This window comes from Mizuhopecten yessoensis, unplaced genomic scaffold, assembly GCF_002113885.1.
Source record: "Mizuhopecten yessoensis strain PY_sf001 unplaced genomic scaffold, ASM211388v2 scaffold10185, whole genome shotgun sequence".
NCBI classification, from domain to species: Eukaryota; Metazoa; Mollusca; class Bivalvia; order Pectinida; family Pectinidae; genus Mizuhopecten; species Mizuhopecten yessoensis.
This window is the reverse complement of record NW_018408421.1, coordinates 629,279-648,832: the sequence shown is the minus strand read 5'-3', so window position 1 is coordinate 648,832 and position 19,554 is coordinate 629,279. Positions and strand designations below refer to the sequence as shown.

The 19,554-nt window shown below is 36.8% G+C and overlaps 1 protein-coding gene across 1 annotated transcript in view; it reads left to right on the top strand.

Annotated features, from left to right (window-relative positions):
- Positions 1-18,990, top strand: part of LOC110459700 (vacuolar protein 8-like) — a 28,328-nt gene extending 9,338 nt beyond the window's left edge. The window contains exons 2-14 of the mRNA XM_021512075.1: positions 1,243-1,492; positions 3,841-3,963; positions 5,680-5,799; positions 6,467-6,589; positions 9,676-9,798; positions 11,839-12,047; positions 12,896-12,941; positions 13,526-13,659; positions 14,607-14,732; positions 15,584-15,698; positions 17,066-17,200; positions 17,962-18,087; positions 18,401-18,990. Of these exons, the coding sequence (XP_021367750.1) occupies positions 1,243-1,492; positions 3,841-3,963; positions 5,680-5,799; positions 6,467-6,589; positions 9,676-9,798; positions 11,839-12,047; positions 12,896-12,941; positions 13,526-13,659; positions 14,607-14,732; positions 15,584-15,698; positions 17,066-17,200; positions 17,962-18,087; positions 18,401-18,555 (1,785 nt within the window). The 3' untranslated portion in view covers positions 18,556-18,990. The remainder of the gene's footprint in view (positions 1-1,242; positions 1,493-3,840; positions 3,964-5,679; positions 5,800-6,466; positions 6,590-9,675; positions 9,799-11,838; positions 12,048-12,895; positions 12,942-13,525; positions 13,660-14,606; positions 14,733-15,583; positions 15,699-17,065; positions 17,201-17,961; positions 18,088-18,400) is intronic.
- The last annotated feature ends 564 nt before the right edge of the window (positions 18,991-19,554 follow it).

Sequence of the window (19,554 nt, the reverse complement as noted above, 5' to 3'; positions counted from 1 at the left end):
CTTGTTTTAAATATAAGCACTAAGTGAGAACTTATAGCTAGGGGGCAAAGACTTCAAAAAGGAGGGAGGAACATAGCAGAACCAAACTGGGTGGTCAATTGTCAGCAACCAGGAAGCTCAGTTGGTAGAGCGTCCATCTAAGGTTTGGAGGGTCCTTGGTTTGAATCCTGGTCTGACTGCATTTTCCCGTCGCTATTACTTGGTACACCTGAAACTGGTCAAAAAGCTAATTGTGTACCTTCCAATTTCAGGTGAAAGTGAGTGAGCATAACAATGAGGATGATTATCAGAGGGGACTGTAAGTCAGTCAACACATCACTTTGTTTGTTTGAGGTGTTTATGTCCCTCGTACATGTATTATAAATCTTCCACATTCATCTTCCAATTTTTGTATGCGAGTACAAGTATACGTACTTCTTCGGATACTGTAGACAGGGAAATTTTCACCCTTCGCCAATAAAATCAATAATCACCCAGTTTTAATTTCGCCTGTCACATTGAACTACTTTGTATATCATCCTGTTTACTAAGATTCGCTGTAATGTCTAATGATAAATTTACCCTCATTATGGAGGGTGAAAAAGGTGAAAATTAAATAGCAGTGAAATTTCCCAGTATACAGTAGTGGAGTGTCGCATACTAATAAGATAACATCTTGTTTGACCAATCTGTATGTTTTGAAGGTATCATATAAACATGGTGTAAAAATGGAGGTTATTGACCATGACACGAACAAACATTGACCCATTAATGTAAATAGTCTCTGTATAAAATAATCGTACTTCAGTCTAATAATAAATGTCTTACAGTTCAGTAGCCCAGTAGTCAGATTCCCGAGGTCTGACTAAAAGGGAAGTTGCTATAAAAGAAAGTGCATGAAATGCGACTGACATTGCTTTTCTCAATTTATCTTTCCCTTTTTTTGTATCAAAATAACTCCAAAAAGCATTCATTTGATTCAGACACACCTGTTGTGATTATTACACCCACCCTGCAGTAATATAACTAGGAGATCATCTGACCAAAGGATATAGCTTTTGAGTTTGTGATAATTTGGACTTGAATGAGGGAGTTTCTAGGGAGATAGGTAAATTTTGGTCAAAATGAGGGAGTTTCTAAGGAGATTGGTAAATTTTGGTCAAAATGAGGGAGTTTCCCTCCTAAAGAGGGAGGTTTGACAGCTTTGTGAAAATTATACCCGGATTGGAATGTTAAACAATGATTTTTTTTATTATATTTCAGTCATTAGGCTCGATGGACCAACAGTTTGAGATAAAGATAGAACGATCAGTATCCACAGACAAAACCGATGTCCTGGAGGAGTTGATCCAGCTATTACGAAGCCTGTTAGAGTATTGTCTCTGCTGTCTTTCCTGTGGATGTATCCCGTTACCACAACAGACTGGCGGCCTGGTCGATGATAGCTATGAAATGATTTTACTGGAGAGTGAGAGACAGGCTGTTGGCAACCTCCTACATTATCTAGAGCATGGTAATATTACATTGCTTACTTTTCTTTCTTTTTCACTGTGAACATACATGATTACTTCCATCTGCTGTTATTACAGAAGAGACAACACCTGTTATAAGATTTACTATATACATGTAACACTGTTGATTTGAAGATAAACATATACAGTATTTAACAGACTAATAATTAAATAAAGTATTAGCCAAGTATTATTCAGCTTTTTTTTCAGAAAATTGCTGATAATTGAGTCACTGTATATGGTTCCCGTATATCAGGAAGTTACAGGTATAATAACAGGATGTTACAGGAATTATAACACGAAGTTACATGTATCAAAACAGGAAGTTATACATGTATCATAACAGGAAGTTACAGGTATAATAACAGGTATTACAGAAATTATAACAGGAAGTTACATGTATCAAAACAGAAAGATACATGTATTATAAGAGGAAGTTACAGGTATAATAACAGGATGTTACAGGAATTATAAGAGGAAGTTACATGTATCAAAAACAGGAAGTTATACATGTATCATTACAGGAAGCTACAGGTATAATAACAGGATGTTACATGTATTATAACAGCAAGTTACATTTATCAAAACAAGAAGTTATGCATGTATCATAACAGGAAGTTACAGGTATAATAACAGGATGTTACAGGAATTATAACAGGAAGTTACATGTATCAAAACAGGAAGTTACATGTACATGTATTATAACAGGAAGTTACAGGTATAATAAAAGGATGTTACAGGAATTATAACAGGAAGTTATATGTTTCAAAACAGGAAGTTATACATGTATCATAACAGGAAGTTACAGGTATAATAACAGGATGTTACAGAAATTATAACAGGAAGTTACATGTATTATAACAGAAAGTTTCATGTATCAAAACAGGAAGTTATCCATGTATCATAACAGGAAGTTACAGGTATAAAAACAGTATGTTGCAGGAATTAAAACAGGAAGTAACAGGTATTATAACAGGAAGTTACATGTATCAAAACAGGAAGTTTTTCATGTATCATAACAGGAACTTACAGGTATAATAACAGGATGTTACAGGAATTATAACAGGAAGTTACATGACATTGTATTATAACAGAAAGTTTCATGTATTATAAAAGGAAGTTACAGGTATAGTAACAGGATGTTACATGTATTATAACAGAAAGTTTCATGTATCAAAACAGGAAGTTATCCATGTATCATAACAGGAAGTTACAGGTATAAAAACAGTATGTTGCATGAATTATAACAGGAAGTAACAGGTATTATAACAGGAAGTTTCATGTATCAAAACAGGAAGTTATGCATGTATCATAACAGGAAGTTACAGGTATATTAACAGGATGTTACAGAAATTACAACAGGAAGTTACATGTATCAAAACAGGAAGTTATATGTATTATAACAGGAAGTAACAGGTATAATAAAAGGATGTTACAGGAATTATAACAGGAAGTTACATGTATCAAAACAGGAAGTTATATGTATTATAACAGGAAGTAACAGGTATAATAAAAGGATGTTACAGGAATTACAACAGGAAGTTACATGTATCAAAACAGGAAGTTATATGTATTATAACAGGAAGTAACAGGTATAATAAAAGGATGTTACAGGAATTATAACAGGAAGTTACATGTATCAAAACAGGAAGTTATATGTATTATAACAGGAAGTAACAGGTATAATAAAAGGATGTTACAGGAATTACAACAGGAAGTTACATGTATCAAAACAGGAAGTTATATGTATTATAACAGGAAGTAACAGGTATAATAAAAGGATGTTACAGGAATTATAACAGGAAGTTACATGTATCAAAACAGGAAGTTATCCATGTATCATATCAGGATGTTACAGGTTTAATAACAGAAAATAACAGGTATTATAACAGGAAGTTACAGATATAATAACAGGAAGTTATATGTATAATAACAGGAAATGATAAATATTATAACAGAAAGTTACAGATATTATAAAAGAAAGTTACAGGTATGACAACAAGAAGGTTATAGGTATCACAACAGGAATTTATAGATAATATAAAAGGAAGTTACAGGATTTATACAAGTTTGTGACAGGTATCATAACAGGAAGTAACAGGTATCAAAACAGGAAGTTACAGGTATCATAATAGGAGGTTACAGGTAGATTAGCAGAAATGTACAGGTACATCTATAAGCTATTATAACAAGATGATTCAAGTACATGTACTAAAGCAGATATTTACAGGTATTGTAATAAGAATATCCATGTATTATAACAGAAAGTCAAAGGTCTTATAACAGGAATATACAGAAACATCTATTGTAGAACACAAAATATCACCAAAATGTTTTTCTCACTTGACAGAAGCTAATGGTGAACCTGTATTGAATGAGGAACATGTCAGGGCCCTTAGTATATTGGCTTACTCCGACAACGTTGAACTACAGAAATCAGCAGCGCTGTGCTTTACTGAGATCAGTGAGAGAAGTAAGTAATAGAATGGTGTACAAATATAGTAGAACACGATAACAGTGCTGTGCTTTACTGAGATCAGTGAGAGAAGTAAGTAATAGAGGAAGTTACAGGTATAATAACAGGATGTTACAGGAATTATAACACGAAGGTACATGTATCAAAACAGGAAGTTATCCATGTATCATAACAGGAAGTATCACCAAAATGTTTTTCTCACTTGACAGAAGCTAATGGTGAACCTGTATTGAATGAGGAACATGTCAGGGCCCTTAGTATAATGGCTTACTCCGACAACGTTGAACTACAGAAATCAGCAGCGCTGTGCTTTACTGAGATCAGTGTCGAGAGAAGTAGGTAATGGAATGGTGTACAAAGAAAGTAGAACATGATAAATCAGCAGCTGTGCTTTACTGAAATCAGTGAGAGAAGAAAGTTCAGAATGGTGTACAAAGATAGTAGAACATGATAAATCAGCAGCTGACGCTTTACTGAGATCAGTGAGAGAAGTAAGTAATAGAATGGTGTACAAAGATAGTAGAACATGATAAATCAGCAGCTGTGCTTTACTGAGATCAGTGAGAGAAGAAAGTACAGAATGGTGTACAAAGATAGTAGAACATGATAAATCAGCAGCGCTGTGCTTTACTGAGATCAGTGAGAGAAGTAAGTAACAGAATGGTGTACAAAGATAGTAGAACATGATAAATCAGCAGCGCTGTGCTTTACTGAGATCAGTGAGAGAAGTAAGTAACAGAATGGTGTACAAAGATAGTAGAACATGATAGCAGCGCTGTGCTTTACTGAGATCAGTGAGAGAAGTAAGTAATAGAATGGTGTACAAAGATAGTAGAACATGATAGCAGTGCTGTGCTTTACTGAGATCAGTGAGAGAAGTTAGTAACAGAATGGTGTACAAAGAAAGTAGAACACGATAAATCAGCAGCACTGTGCTTTACTGATATCAGTGAGAGAAGTAAGTAATAGAATGGTGTACAAAGATAGTAGAACATGATAGCAGTGCAGTGCTTTACTGAGATCAGTGAGAGAAGGAAGTAATAGAATGGTGTACAAAGATAGTAGAACATGATAGCAGCTCTGTGCTTTACTGAGATCAGTGCGAGAAGTAAGTAACAGAATGGTGTACAAAGATAGTAGAACATGATAAATCAGCAGTGCTGTGCTTTACTGAGATCAGTTAGAGAAGTAAGTAATAGAATGGTGTACAAAGATAGTAGGATATGATAGCAGCGCTGTGCTTTACTGATATCAGTGTCGGGAGAAGTAAGTAATAGAATGGTGTACAAAGATAGTAGAACATGATAAATCAGCAGCGCTGTGCTTTACTGAGATCAGTGAGAGAAGTAAGTAACAGAATGGTGTACAAAGATAGTAGAACATGATAAATCAGCAGTGCTGTGCTTTACTGAGATTAGTGAGAGAAGTAAGTAATAGAATGGTGAACAAAGATAGTAGAACATGATAAATCAGCAGCGCTGTGCTTTACTGAGATCAGTGAGAGAAGTAAGTAATAGAATGGTGTACAAAGATAGTAGAACATGATAAATCAGCAGTGCTGTGCTTCACTGATATCAGTGAGAAAAGTAAGATATAGACCAATGTCAGAATAGTGCTGTGAGGTAGCTAGATAAGCACATTTTAATATAGCTTTGATCTCTGACTGAGTATATGCTGTGTCCAGTCTCATTGTGTGTCTCTGTTATTATTCAGCTAAAGCCCCACTAACCATTCCCGTGGCAAAGCCGTTAGTTAAGCTCCTTAGGTCTCGAGACCTCCAGGTACAGAAATCAGCGACGCTGGCAGTGAGCAACTTCACCCTCCAAGGCCCAGGTACACTTCATCACCATATATATCTGTCCACTAAAACATGTATCAACTTATTCAACCCTGAAGACACATTTGAACTCTTCCAATTTAAAGGTTGGAATAGTTCATTATGAAAGTTCAAGGTTGTATGAGTTAATGCAAAGATGCTGAAGACTGTGTTTTCTTATTAGATGCTGTAGCATCTTTAGATATTTTATAGAAATTAGCGGAGCTATCAACACACAACCCGCTTTCACCGATTCATAAAGTAAATATGTCTTGAAATGTAAAAAACTGTAAAATATCTGTTTGAAATAAATGTGATATCTTATCTTGAAAAGCTTATAAACTACATATAATTAGGCTGAAACAACTTTGACTGTAAGCTGGGGTTTTCTCCCCTTGTCCATCATTTCCAAGTAGAGGCACAGCCTACCTGTCTTTTCATGACATTATTCTTGTGTCTGGTGTTGACGCATTATGTTTTCACACCTCATGGTCTATATATATAAAACAGTATAGTGTCTGAAATCAGCCACCTTGCAAACAACATTGAACATTTCTCTTTAATTCCTGACTCAGCTTTGCAAGGTTTACTTGTTGCATAATACCCCTTTATAAAAAACATCAATTCTTGATGAAAATAGATGAATTGAGAAGATTTATATCTTTTTGACCACTTTTGTCCTAGATTCAAACAAGGCCACTATTGGAACATGTGGAGGAGTAGAGGCCCTAGTGTGTCTACTTCAGTCGAGTAATACAGACGTCCAATGTAATACTGCAGGATGTATCACAACTCTAGCCACCACAGGTAGGTACTGGCACATCTTTACATAATCTACCACACAGGTAGGTACTGGCACCTTTTTACATAATCTACCACACAGGTAGGTACTGGCACATCTTTACATAATCTACCACACAGGTAGGTACTTGCACATCTTTACATAATCTACCACACATGTAGGTACTGGCACATCTTTACATAATCTACCACACAGGTAGGTACTGGCACCTTTTTACATAATCTACCACACAGGTAGGAACTGGCACATCTTTACATAATCTACCACACAGGTAGGAACTGGCACATCTTTACATAATCTACCACACAGGTAGGCACTGGCACATCTTTACATAATCTACCACACAGGTAGGCACTGGCACCTTTTTACATAATCTACCACACAGGTAGGTACTGACACAAATTGTTACATAATCTACCACACAGGTAGGTACTGGCACCTTTTTACATAATCTACCACACAGGTAGGTACTGGCCCATCTTTACATAATCTACCACACAGGTAGGTACTGGCACATCTTCACATAATCTACCACACAGGTAGGTACTGGCACATCTTCACATAATCTACCACACAGGTAGGTACTGGCACATCTTTACATCATGTAACACACAGGTAGGTACATCTATACACCACGTAACACACAGGTAGGTACATCTATACATCATGTATTACACAGGAAGTTACATCTATACACCATGTAACACACATGTAGGTACATCTATACACTATGTAACACACAGGTAGGTACATCTATACATCATGTAACACGCAGGTAGGTACATCTATACACCAGGTAACACACAGGTAGGTACATCTATACATCATGTAACACGCAGGTAGGTACATCTATACAGCATGTAACACACAGGTAGGTACATCTATACATCATGTAACACACAGGTAGGTACATCTATATAGCAGGTAACACACAGGTAGGTACATCTATACAGCTGTTAACACACAGGTAGGTACATCTATACACTATGTAAAACACAGGTAGGTACATCTATACACTATGTAACACACAGGTAGGTACATCTATATAGCAGGTAACACACAGGTAGGTACATCTATACATCAAGTAACACGCAGGTAGGTACATCTATACATCAAGTAACACACAGGTAGGTACATCTATACATCATGTAACATGCAGGTAGGTACATCTATACACCATGTAACACACAGGTAGGTACATCTATACATCAAGTAACACGCAGGTAGGTACATCTATACACCTATACATCATGTAACACACAGGTAGATACATCTATACATCATGTAACACGCAGGTAGGAACATCTATACATCAAGTAACACACAGGCAGGTACATCTATACATCATGTAACACGCAGGTAGGTACATCTATATACCATGTAACACACAGGAAGGTACATCTATACATCATGTAACACACAGGTAGGTACATCTATACATCATGTAACACACATATAGGTACATCTATACACTATGTAACACACAGGTAGATACATCTATACATAATGTAACACGCAGGTAGGTACATCTATATAGCAGGTAACACACAGGAAGGAACATCTATACATCATGTAACAAACAGGTAGGTACATCTATACACCATGTAACACACAGGTAGGTACATATATACACAGTGTAACACGCAGGTAGGTACATCTATACACCATGTAACACACAGGAAGGTACATCTATACATCATGTAACACACAGGTAGATACATCTATACATCATGTAACACACAGGTAGATACATCTATACATCATGTAACACACAGATAGGTACATCTTTACACCATGTTACACACAGGTAGGTACATCTATACAGCAGGTCACACAAGGGTAGGTACATCTATACATCATGTAACACACAGGTAGGTACATCTATACACCATGTAACACACAGGAAGGTACATCTATACACCATGTAACACACAGGTAGGTACATCTATACATCATGTAACACACAGGTAGGTACATCTATACATCTTGTAACACACAGGTAGATACATCTATACATCATGTAACACACAGATAGGTACATCTTTACACCATGTAACACACAGGTAGGTACATCTATACAGCAGGTCACACAAGGGTAGGTACATCTATACACCATGTAACACACAGGAAGGTACATCTATACACCATGTAACACACAGGTAGGTACATCTATACATCATGTAACACACAGGTAGGTACATCTATACATCTTGTAACACACAGGTAGATACATCTATACATCATGTAACACACAGATAGGTACATCTTTACACCATGTAACACACAGGTAGGTACATCTATACAGCAGGTCACACAAGGGTAGGTACATCTATACACCATGTAACACACAGGAAGGTACATCTATACACCATGTAACACACAGGTAGGTACATCTATACATCATGTAACACACAGGTATGTACATCTATACATCTTGTAACACACAGGTAGATACATCTATACATCATGTAACACACAGGTAGGTACATCTATACACCATGTAACACACAGGTAGGTACGTCTATACAGCAGGTCACACAAGGGTAGGTACATCATGTAAATCATACCATATACTAGTATAACTCACAGGTAAGTACATTTTACATGGTTACAAAAACCCTTTATGTCTACTTAGTGTAACACATATGCAGGTACACACAACTTACATTATCATATTTACATATAATAGCAACAATAATCTCTATTTATCTAAATGTGTAATATACTGACAGGTATCTTTCAACTTGTTACACACTTTTATTTATTATGCAGTTAAATTTTCGTCCTTTTGCCCTCTTTAATGACAGCAAATTCATCATTGCAGAGAATATAAGTAAACAGCATAATAGAAATAGTAATTAACTGTTAAGGGCAAAATAAGCACTGAGCAAAAATTGGCTTTATGGGCGAAGGGTGAATATAAGTTAACAGCTTTATAGACATAGTAATTAACTGTGAAGGGCAAAATAAGCACTGAGCAAAAATTGGTTTCATAGGCGCAGGGCAAAAGTTTGACAGTACAAACAATTCCGGTATGCAATATATAACTGAATTGTTTTATAAGTATTTTTGTATTTTCTATTCCTGTCAGATGCCAACAAACAGCAGATCATTGAACATCAGGCCATTCATCCTCTACTTAGGCTGATGAAGTCACAAGATTTGAGGGTACAGAGAAACGCTGCTGGTGCTGTTTTAAACCTTACTCACCTACGTAAGTACATTAATTGTGACACTTAGGGAACCCTGTACCACTGTCAAAATACTTAATGATCCCTGTACCACTGTCAAAATACTTAGGATCCCTGTACCACTGTCAAAATACTTAAGGGTCCCTGCACCACTGTCAGAACACTTAAGGATCCCTGTACCACTGTCAAAATACTTAAGGATCCCTGTACCACTGTCAAAATACTTAAGGGTCCCTGCACCACTGTCAAAATACTTAAGGATCCCTGTACCACTGTCAACAACTGTTAGACCACTTGGAAACTTTGATCAGCAATTTTATTGTTTGGATAAGTCATTTCTGAAAAAATATACCTTGTGGGACTTGAATTAAAAAAAGGAAAAAAGTGAAATAAACAAAAAAAATCATCAACAACATTGTTTTGGGGGTGAAAACATGAAAGGGCTAGACCAGAATTCAAATCCTGGATCTCTGATCATTATACTGTCACTCTAACCAACCGAGACATGGGGTCAGTGGAAGTATAATGACCCTGGGTCAACTTTCCTTTCAACGACTTCTTCTGAAGAACCAGAAGGCATAGAGGCGAAAAAACAGAATTTGACCTACTTTCAAGATCACAGGGGTCAAATATGTAAAAACATTCAAACAACTTCTTCTGAAATACAAAAAAGGTTTAGAGACATGACAATTGGAAGGTAGCTTCCATGGGATAAGCCGAACAAAGTTTGCGAATAAAAATGACCTACTTTCAAGGTCATAGGGGTGAAATATGTCAAAATTTTCAAACAACTTATCTTCTGAAATACAGAAAAGCCTAGAGATATGAGAATTACCTGGTAGCTTCCTTGGTAAAAGCCAAACAAAGTTTGCGAAAAAAATTACCTTGACCGACTTTCAAGGTCACAGGGGTCAAATGTGTTAAAATCTTCTTCAACTTTTTCTTAACAACCAACAGACATAGGGTGATGATATATGGCCAGTAGCATGCTGGGATAAAGGGGTACTAAGTTTGTTCATATGAATGACGTTGACCGACTAAGTTTGAGAATGAAAATGACCTTGACCTACTTTCAAGGTTACAGGAGTCAAATGTGTCAAACATTTCAAACGACTTCTTCTGAAGAACTAAAAGGTATAGAATCTTTATATTTGGCTGGTGGCTTCCTGGGATAGAGCCCAACAAAGTTTGAAAACGAAAATGACCTTGACCTACTTTCAAGGTCACAGGAGTCAAATATGTCAAATGTTTCCAACAACTTCTTCTGAAGAACTAAACGGTATAGCATCTTTATATTTGATTGATGGCTTCCTGAGATAGAGCCCGGCAAAGTTTGAGGATGAAAATGACCTTGACCTTCTTTCAAGGTCACAGGGGTCAAATGTGTCAAACACTTCAAACGACTTCTTCTGAAGAACTGAAAGTTATAGAACCTAAATATTTGGCTTGTAGCTTTCTGGGAAAGAGCCCAACAAAGTTTGCGAATGAAAATGACCTTGACTTACTTTCAAGGTCACAGCGTTCAAATATGTCAAACGGTTCAAACTACTTCTGAAGAATTAAAATTCATAAAATTATAATATTTGGCTGGTGACTTCCTGGGATAGAGCTCACCAAAGTTTGCGAATGAAAATTACCTCAACCTACTTTAGAGGCCACAGAGGTCTACAACATTTTAAAGGATTTGTTCGCAAGAACTAAAAGGAAACGATTCATAAGATTTGGCTGGTAGCATTTTGGAATAGAGCTAACCAATTTGAGAAGGAAAATGACATTGACCTACTTACAAGGTCACAGGGGAAAATATGTCAAGCAACTTCTGAAGAAGAATAAAAAAGCATAGAATCTTATAATAATATTTTGCTGGTAGTTTTAGATGGAGCCAACAAAGTTTGCGAGGGAAATATTTTTAGTGCAATATAATATTTAATGAGAATATTTTTCTATGACTGCTTTAATATTCAGGTGAGCCTCTTGTTATTAATTATGAGAACAGTTTCATGAATACAGGCCCTGTACATTATATTAACTTTGTACAGCTTTGATTTCACTGTTGATTGCAGAAAATCACCGGAACGATTTAGTGGCTGGAGGTGTGATTCCTGTACTGGTTGACCTCCTCCAGTCCCCAGACCAGGACATACAGTACTACAGTGCCGCCTCCCTCAGTAACATCGCTGTCAACGAAAAACACAGAGCTCTTATGGTCGCCATCGGCCACACTGACGTCATTAGAAATCTCATCAGACTCGTATCAGCCAAGGAAGAAAAGGTAAGTTCATAGGTCAGGTAAATATATGTCAACATCAGCCACAGGAAGTCGTTATACTGAAAGATATGTATGATATAAGATAACTTTTGACACAGTAAGAACCAAAGTCAAATTGGTTGTGATATCTAAGACACATAGATGACATATAAAATTAACCATATACACATCTGTGTTGGTGCTTCTTGAGATGTTCTAACCCTTTCACCACTGTAGACCATAATGGACTCAACCTCATCAATGCATGGTAGAGATTACTTAAGTTACATAAGGGTGAATGGTTAGTGATGAGTAGTTTATAAAATTTATATATTTAATTAAAACCATTGCTAGCGCGTTGTAAAAGGATCTGTAAACTTAATTTTAAATGTGACTGTAAATGTTGCGGCTGGAAAGTTGGTCATGACTAATCAGATTTCAGAATTCTCATGTTAGACATGATGATATACCCAGTTTACACACAGATTGTAGGTTATGACCACCAACGGCAAACATTGAACTAGACATATGGTGACATCACACAGTGTTTATCATGTTGCAAGGTGAAGCCAGTGTTTATCATGTGTTGCAATATATGTGCAGCCAAGGCTGACGGTAACACCTGAGCAAAGTCGTAAAAAGGCTGGTTAGCTTAACAAGTCGTTTTTGAAATACAATGTTTTGAGAAACATTTAAAAGCCTACATTGTTTATGTATTTCTGAGTGCCTTAATTTTCTTAGATGATAATGTTAAATACCTTTACATATAATTTTAGTTTTGAATTTCAAAATGTTGAATGTATTGGATTAGAGTGTTGTGTTGTAGTGTCTGATCAGGCTGTGAACACCTGGATGTTTTAATTGTTTTTTAGGTACAATGTCAGGCGTGTCTTGCCTTGAGGAATCTCGCTTCTGATGGTAAGTTTAAGATTTTGTCTAAAATTTCATATAGACATAACTCTGTAAATTACTTAGATACCATCTGATTCCATGACTCTCCATTTTACTCAAACCATTACAGGTGTTCTCATTTGCATTGATTTGCCATTAGGTGAACCAATCATTACAGTTACTGATTATGAGACAGAACTCCTCCTTTTAGGGGTCTACTAATCACTGGGTTCTGCTCAAATCCCTGTTTGACTGAATTACCTCCCTTGTTGTTTTGTTGACCATCCAACAAAAAATTATTTTGGAAAATGATATGAAATATACAACTTCCTTTCTTTTATTATCCTGCTGCTGAACTTGTTGCATGGTTGGCAACTTTAGTCTTGTTAAAACAGTACATGTAGTTACCTTGTACGTCTCGCAAATCAATGTTTCATGTATTTCCCTCAGTTTCAGTCAAACTGCAATAAAACGAAAGTTCCTCAATCATAATACGACCAACACTAATTGTTTCCATCCACCAATCATCCCTGAGTTTTGTCACAATCCTTAACTTTGTAGCTCACCTGACCTGAAGCTGGCCATTAACATGTTACACTGTCACTTTTCAGGTAATAACCAACCCCTGATTGTGAAATACGGGGCATTGCCACGCTTACAGAAGGTGCTGAGGACAGGACACAAGGACACACTTGTGGCAGCGGTGGCTTGTCTCCGGAACCTGTCTATACACAAAGCCAATGAGGTACTAGTATCGTAGATAGTTGTGACACGCAAGCAGACCATGGTCTTCCAAAATGAAAAGGATCACTTAACTGTTGAATGTTTGGTATAATAGGGTTTAACGTCCTATCAACAGCTAAGGTCACTTACGGCAACTTGCCATAACTTTCCGATGCAAAATAGTGAGATCAGTGAAAACTTGGTGATATTTGGTCAAACTTGGTGATATTTTGTCAAACTTGGTGATATTTGGTCAAACTTGGTGATATTTGGTCAAACTTTGTGAGATTTTTTCACTGTATTTGTGAGAAATTAGTGGGACATATATAAAACAGAAATAATATTGCATATAACATAGTATTATTTAATAGGGAAGTGCTTAACTGTTGAAGCCATAAGATAAATGATAATATATTGTATGGGCTCTGAAACAACATCAGGACATGGCACCACATTTTGCTTACACATTTTTCAGTTTTCACAGTTTTCAAACCCATGATTTAATGTAGTGTTTACCAATATCTATTTTCATTATTTGCTTTCAAAAATATACTTTTAAATTAGTAGATCATGTTGTCTATTAAGATTGTGATATTAAATGCATAATTATTGTGCCCCATTTTAAAAAAAGGAGGAGGGAAATATTCTTGTCCATTCAAAAACCATCCATCTTTTACAAATTTCTTTCCTACCAAGTAGATGAATTTCTGATGGATTGCATTATTTCAGGCCAAGTTTAAAAAAATGAAAACAATCTATGGCTATTAAATCAAAGTTCATTAGTGGTACAAAACCCTCCATGGAGGGTGCAAGTGACTTCACTGACTCATTAGAGTTATAAATTAATGACTCCTTTGACTCATATATAAGAGCTACTGAATTTGAAAATAAAATAATAGAAATATTTTAATTTTTAAAATCTTGTCTCTATAGCTCCAGTAATGATATACATTTCTCTATGTTTTGTAGGTGGTGATTATGACAAGTAACTTTGTGATAGACCTATGCCACGTCATGTGTGACAGCCACAACCCTGAGGCTCAGAGACACGCGGCAGGGATCATACGTAACTTGGCTGTGGGCCAGTACATCAGGGTAGGGACTTTGTAACCTCGCTGTGGGCCAGTACATCAGGGTAAGGACTTTGTAACCTAGCTGTGGGCCAGTAAATCAGGGTAGGGACTTTGTAACCTAGCTGTAGACCAGTACATCAGAGTAGGGACTATGTAACCTTAATAAGCTGTGGGCCAGTTCATCAGGGTAGAGACATTGTAACCTAGCTGTGGGCCAGTACATCAGGGTAGGGACTTTGTAACTTGGCTGTGGGCCAGTACATCAGGGTAGGGACTTTGTAACCTCGCTGTGGGCCAGTACATCAGGGTAAGGACTTTGTAACCTAGCTGTGGGCCAGTAAATCAGGGTAGGGACTTTGTAACCTAGCTGTAGACCAGTACATCAGAGTAGGGACTATGTAACCTTAATAAGCTGTGGGCCAGTTCATCAGGGTAGGGACTTTGTAACCTAGCTGTGGGCCAGTACATCAGGGTAGGGTCTTTGTAACCTAGCTGTGGGCCAGTACATCGGGGTAGGGTCTTTGTAACCTAGCTGTGGGCCAGTACATCAGGGTACGTAGGGTCTTTGTAACCTTAATAAGCTCAGTTCATCAGGGTAGGGACTTCGTAACCTAGCTGTCATCCTCGATATCCAGGGGTTACGCTCACCTATGTTAGCGTAGGTGAGCGTAACTCCTGGATATCGAGGATGCCTAGCTGTGGGCCAGTACATCAGGGTAGAGACTTCTGATCCTTTGCTAAGGACGAGTTTATCATTGTAAGAGTGTTTTGACCTTTCGTAACTTTGATATTAGACTAGTGTATCAGGATATCCTTTGTTATGTAGTCTTTGTTACCTAGGCTGTGTTTACATTCCTATATTGTTACCTCTAGGACCTTATAGAACACGACTGTGTGGAGGCCTTGACCTTCGTCCTGCTCGGGCTAGAGACCAGGATGAATACACTGAAGGAGGTGACAGCTGCTCTGGCCGTGTTTGCTGATGAAGGTTAGTCTACATCTGGAGCTCAATAATAGGGGAATCGTCCATTGAGCCTTGTTGTGATAAATTAATCCCTTGACAACTGATCGATTGAAGAGGTTATAACAATCGTCCAAGCTTTTTATTAACAAAAATTGTTAAGGAATTGATAATCATATTTTCTAGCAAAAGCTAGCATTGGCCTTACTCCCATAACATGAGAGGCCGCTGGTCGGCCTTTTTTCAATCGGATATGATTTTGCCGACTGCGACGGCGCCTGTCAAAAGTTTTTCGCCGTGTAAGACCTCTAACATTGTTGGAGTAGCATTGGCCTTTGCTATCTATTGTCACCCGTTGTTTACCGACCTTGGTTGTAAACATCCCTTTATGGATCAAGGTCAGGCATTGATACACTGTAATGAAGTCATGTGCAATATATTGTTCTCTGTTATGTAAATAGAACTTGGAAATTGTTTATTTAAAAAATTGGAAAAATCATTTCTTTATTAAAAATTGGAGATAATCAACATATGAATGAATGGCTTTAAATAAGTTTTGTGAAAGAGTCCACAATTTTAAATTGAGGCTTTTAGAATGTACGAGGTTGGAATGATTAACAGTGTGCTATCATATTTTCTTTAATGACTACCCTCTTCATGTGTCTTAAAAGGATGTTTTAATATTCAACAATATGTTCAACATTAGTTGGGCACCGTTTGCTAACTTCTAAATTTGCAACTGTTCAGAACTTGTCATTATATTTCAAAGGTTATGAAGGTAAGAATCATTTAGCACAGATATTGTTGACATAATGATTGAATAGCTTAAATATAGACAATGTCAAACGAAGTCTGCTGTGATAAAAATCAATTTTCACAGACTTATATAATGATCACTAGTACTTATCACAGACTGTTCTGAGAATGATCAGTTTTGTTATATGACGTTCATTTCTGCTTTGATGTGATTAGCTAAAACTACGCTCAGGTTTTTTTTACAAAACGTGATATTGACCTGCAACTCCAGAAGTAAAAAATCACAATATGATAAAAATAGTGAAGGGGAATTTCTTTAGCCATTGATATTTTGGCCAATCAGAAAGCAGAGAAGCACAGACTTTATTGAGATAATAATCTATTAGTTAAGACTGAGTTGAGGTATAAAACATTAACCCATTCACCTTTGAAATTTCATTATGAACTATTCCATCCTTTGAATTGGAAGAGTTCAAAAATTAAATGTGTCTTCAGGGGTGAATGAGTTAATTATAATAAATGTGATCAAATTCAGTTCCTAAAGCATTGTTCAAATAATGATTTTAAATGACCACAGACATTTAAGGCAATGATCTCCTATTATTGCTATTGTCTCTAATCATGGTTCTGTTGTACAGATGATGTCAAATACAAGCTGCTTCATCTACATGGTGGAAAAGTTTTCAGTAAACTGGTTACCTTGGCAACGCTGTCCACCCAATCAGAGGTCCAGTACAACAGTGTGGGAACCCTGGGTCAGTTATTTCTTGTAGGTAAGTACTGTGTGACCCTGGTTCAGGTGTCCTTCCTAGATAATCGTATTAGTTTGTGATTCCTGGTCAGATGCCTTGGTAGGTAAGAATTATTATTACCCTTTGTAAGTTTTACCTGGTAGGTAATTACAAGTGTGTGACCCAGGGCAGTTGTTGTACATTTACTGGGAATAATGACTGTTTTAAATGCTCAGACTTTGCATATAAGCCTATGATTAAAGTCTTTTGAAACAAATGACAAAAACATGTTACTTGGACTCGAAACAGAGACCTATAGTTACTAGTGTGTCGCTCTACCAAATGAACTAAAAATAAATTCTTTCTAGCTAGCTGAGTTGGTAGGAGGTGGCTACACTGTGCATGTATTATTTTACCACAGTGATGTATAGATATTGGTATTTCAGTCATGTAGGTAAACTTCCTGAATGAACAATAATTATTAATAATTATTTAATGTGTACTGTAAAAAACTTACTTAAGCAGGCTTTGACTTAAGCGTATCATGAAATTTTTAACTCATTAGCATCTTGATGAATTGGTTCACTCACAATATGTGCAATAAAAAAACTATCTACCGAAATTCACAATATGTGCAATAAAAAAACTATCTACCGAAATTTCAGTTAGTGAAGTCATAATCAAGTGCAAAATAAATGTATGAAAAGTGCTAAACTAGGAATACTGCTAAAATATGTATGCCAACAGTTNAGTAGGAAATATACTCTTATCACAGATATATACATTGTGCTGAATATTTACAGAAATCCCTGAGGAGCTGAAGACGGTGAACATCAACGGGATAGTGCTATATATAGACACCTTCCTCAAATCACCCGACCCCAACTTTATACACATAGCCCTCTGGACATTGGTACAGCTTCTCAAAGGTGGGTATAAAAATCACCCGACTTCAACTTTTTATACATATTAAGTACAGTATTGAAGCTAGCAGGGGTGTATCTGTGTATTAATGCATAAGTAATGTACGCAGTAAGATGGTATTGTTTTGTGTTCTTATCCATCTCCCAATCTTATTCAACACTCTAGGATGCTTATGTTGGTTATTTCAAGGAATTTTACATTTATGTGTAGAATTATGGGTCTCTTGCTTTCATTTTAGAAATACACAACAAAGTTGACATTTTGAGAACATACAAGACATTTAAATAAATTTCTAACTCAAACTCTTGGCTTCCACAGATCCTGTATTCCTCAAGTCGTTTCAAGATCACAGTATCGCGCCAGTCATTGTCAAGCTAGCCTCGGCGTTACAGCCCTCCACCATTGAAGAGCTCGCCACAACTGTGCTGAAAAAGCTTCGAGGGGAAGAGGAGTCGACCTCTAGTGATGACTGAGGGTTGATGCAAGGAGTTTAAAGATCACTTTTATAGGACACAATATTTATGATTTTAGTCAATCATCTTTTGTACGTTTTAGTTACAGCTTTAGAAGTGAAAGTTGGTCAACTAGTTGTATCATTGTGACATAGTATCTTTTTCACATTTGAATCCAGTTTACCGGAGCCGCGGTGGTCGGGTGGTTACATATTGTAAGGCGTCTGACATTCTGCTACCACTAGCCCTCCTCCACAGGGTGGTGGGTTCGAGGCCTACCTGGGGCAGTCTCCAGGTGCTAACCTCCAGTCGGTGGATTTTCCCTGGGTACTCCGGATTCCTCCACCACCAAAACCTGGCACTTCCTTATATGACCAAAGCTGTTGATAGGACGTAAAACACAATCAAATTACCTGGTGAATTTTGAGATATTATAAGATTGTTACAGAACTGTTCGATTTTTCTGATTGGTTGAAAGAAAGAGTTATGTCGCGTTTTGATTGGCTTGTTATAAATACGATAATGCATTCATGTTGGCCTCTGACGTGACCCTCTATGGGATGTTATTAGATCTTCAACGCGACATATCAGTAAACGGGAGCGATGTGAAGATATGATTTTAATTAGATTGCACAGAAACATGCAGCAGAAATTAGCATGACTTTATGACATTGATTCATTTAAAAAAACTTATAATTTTGTCTTTAATATAGCTGCATTTGCATTACATCAGTTGAAAGATAAATCAGCTTGAGGACAGGATGGTGTATAGTGGAAAGATAAATCAGCTTGAGGACAGGATGGTGCATAATCAGGAATCGATGTTTACATATATACATATATGTACCTGTCCAAAACTGCTGATTGATGAGGGACAGAACAGTGGGAAATTAAACTAGGGCAGCCTCATTCATTATGGTTCATGTCATTGTTAAATATGTCACTTCTACAGTTATCATAACTTACTTATCAGACTGCAATTTCAAACTGTGCCATTTCAAACTCAATGGATGATTTTTG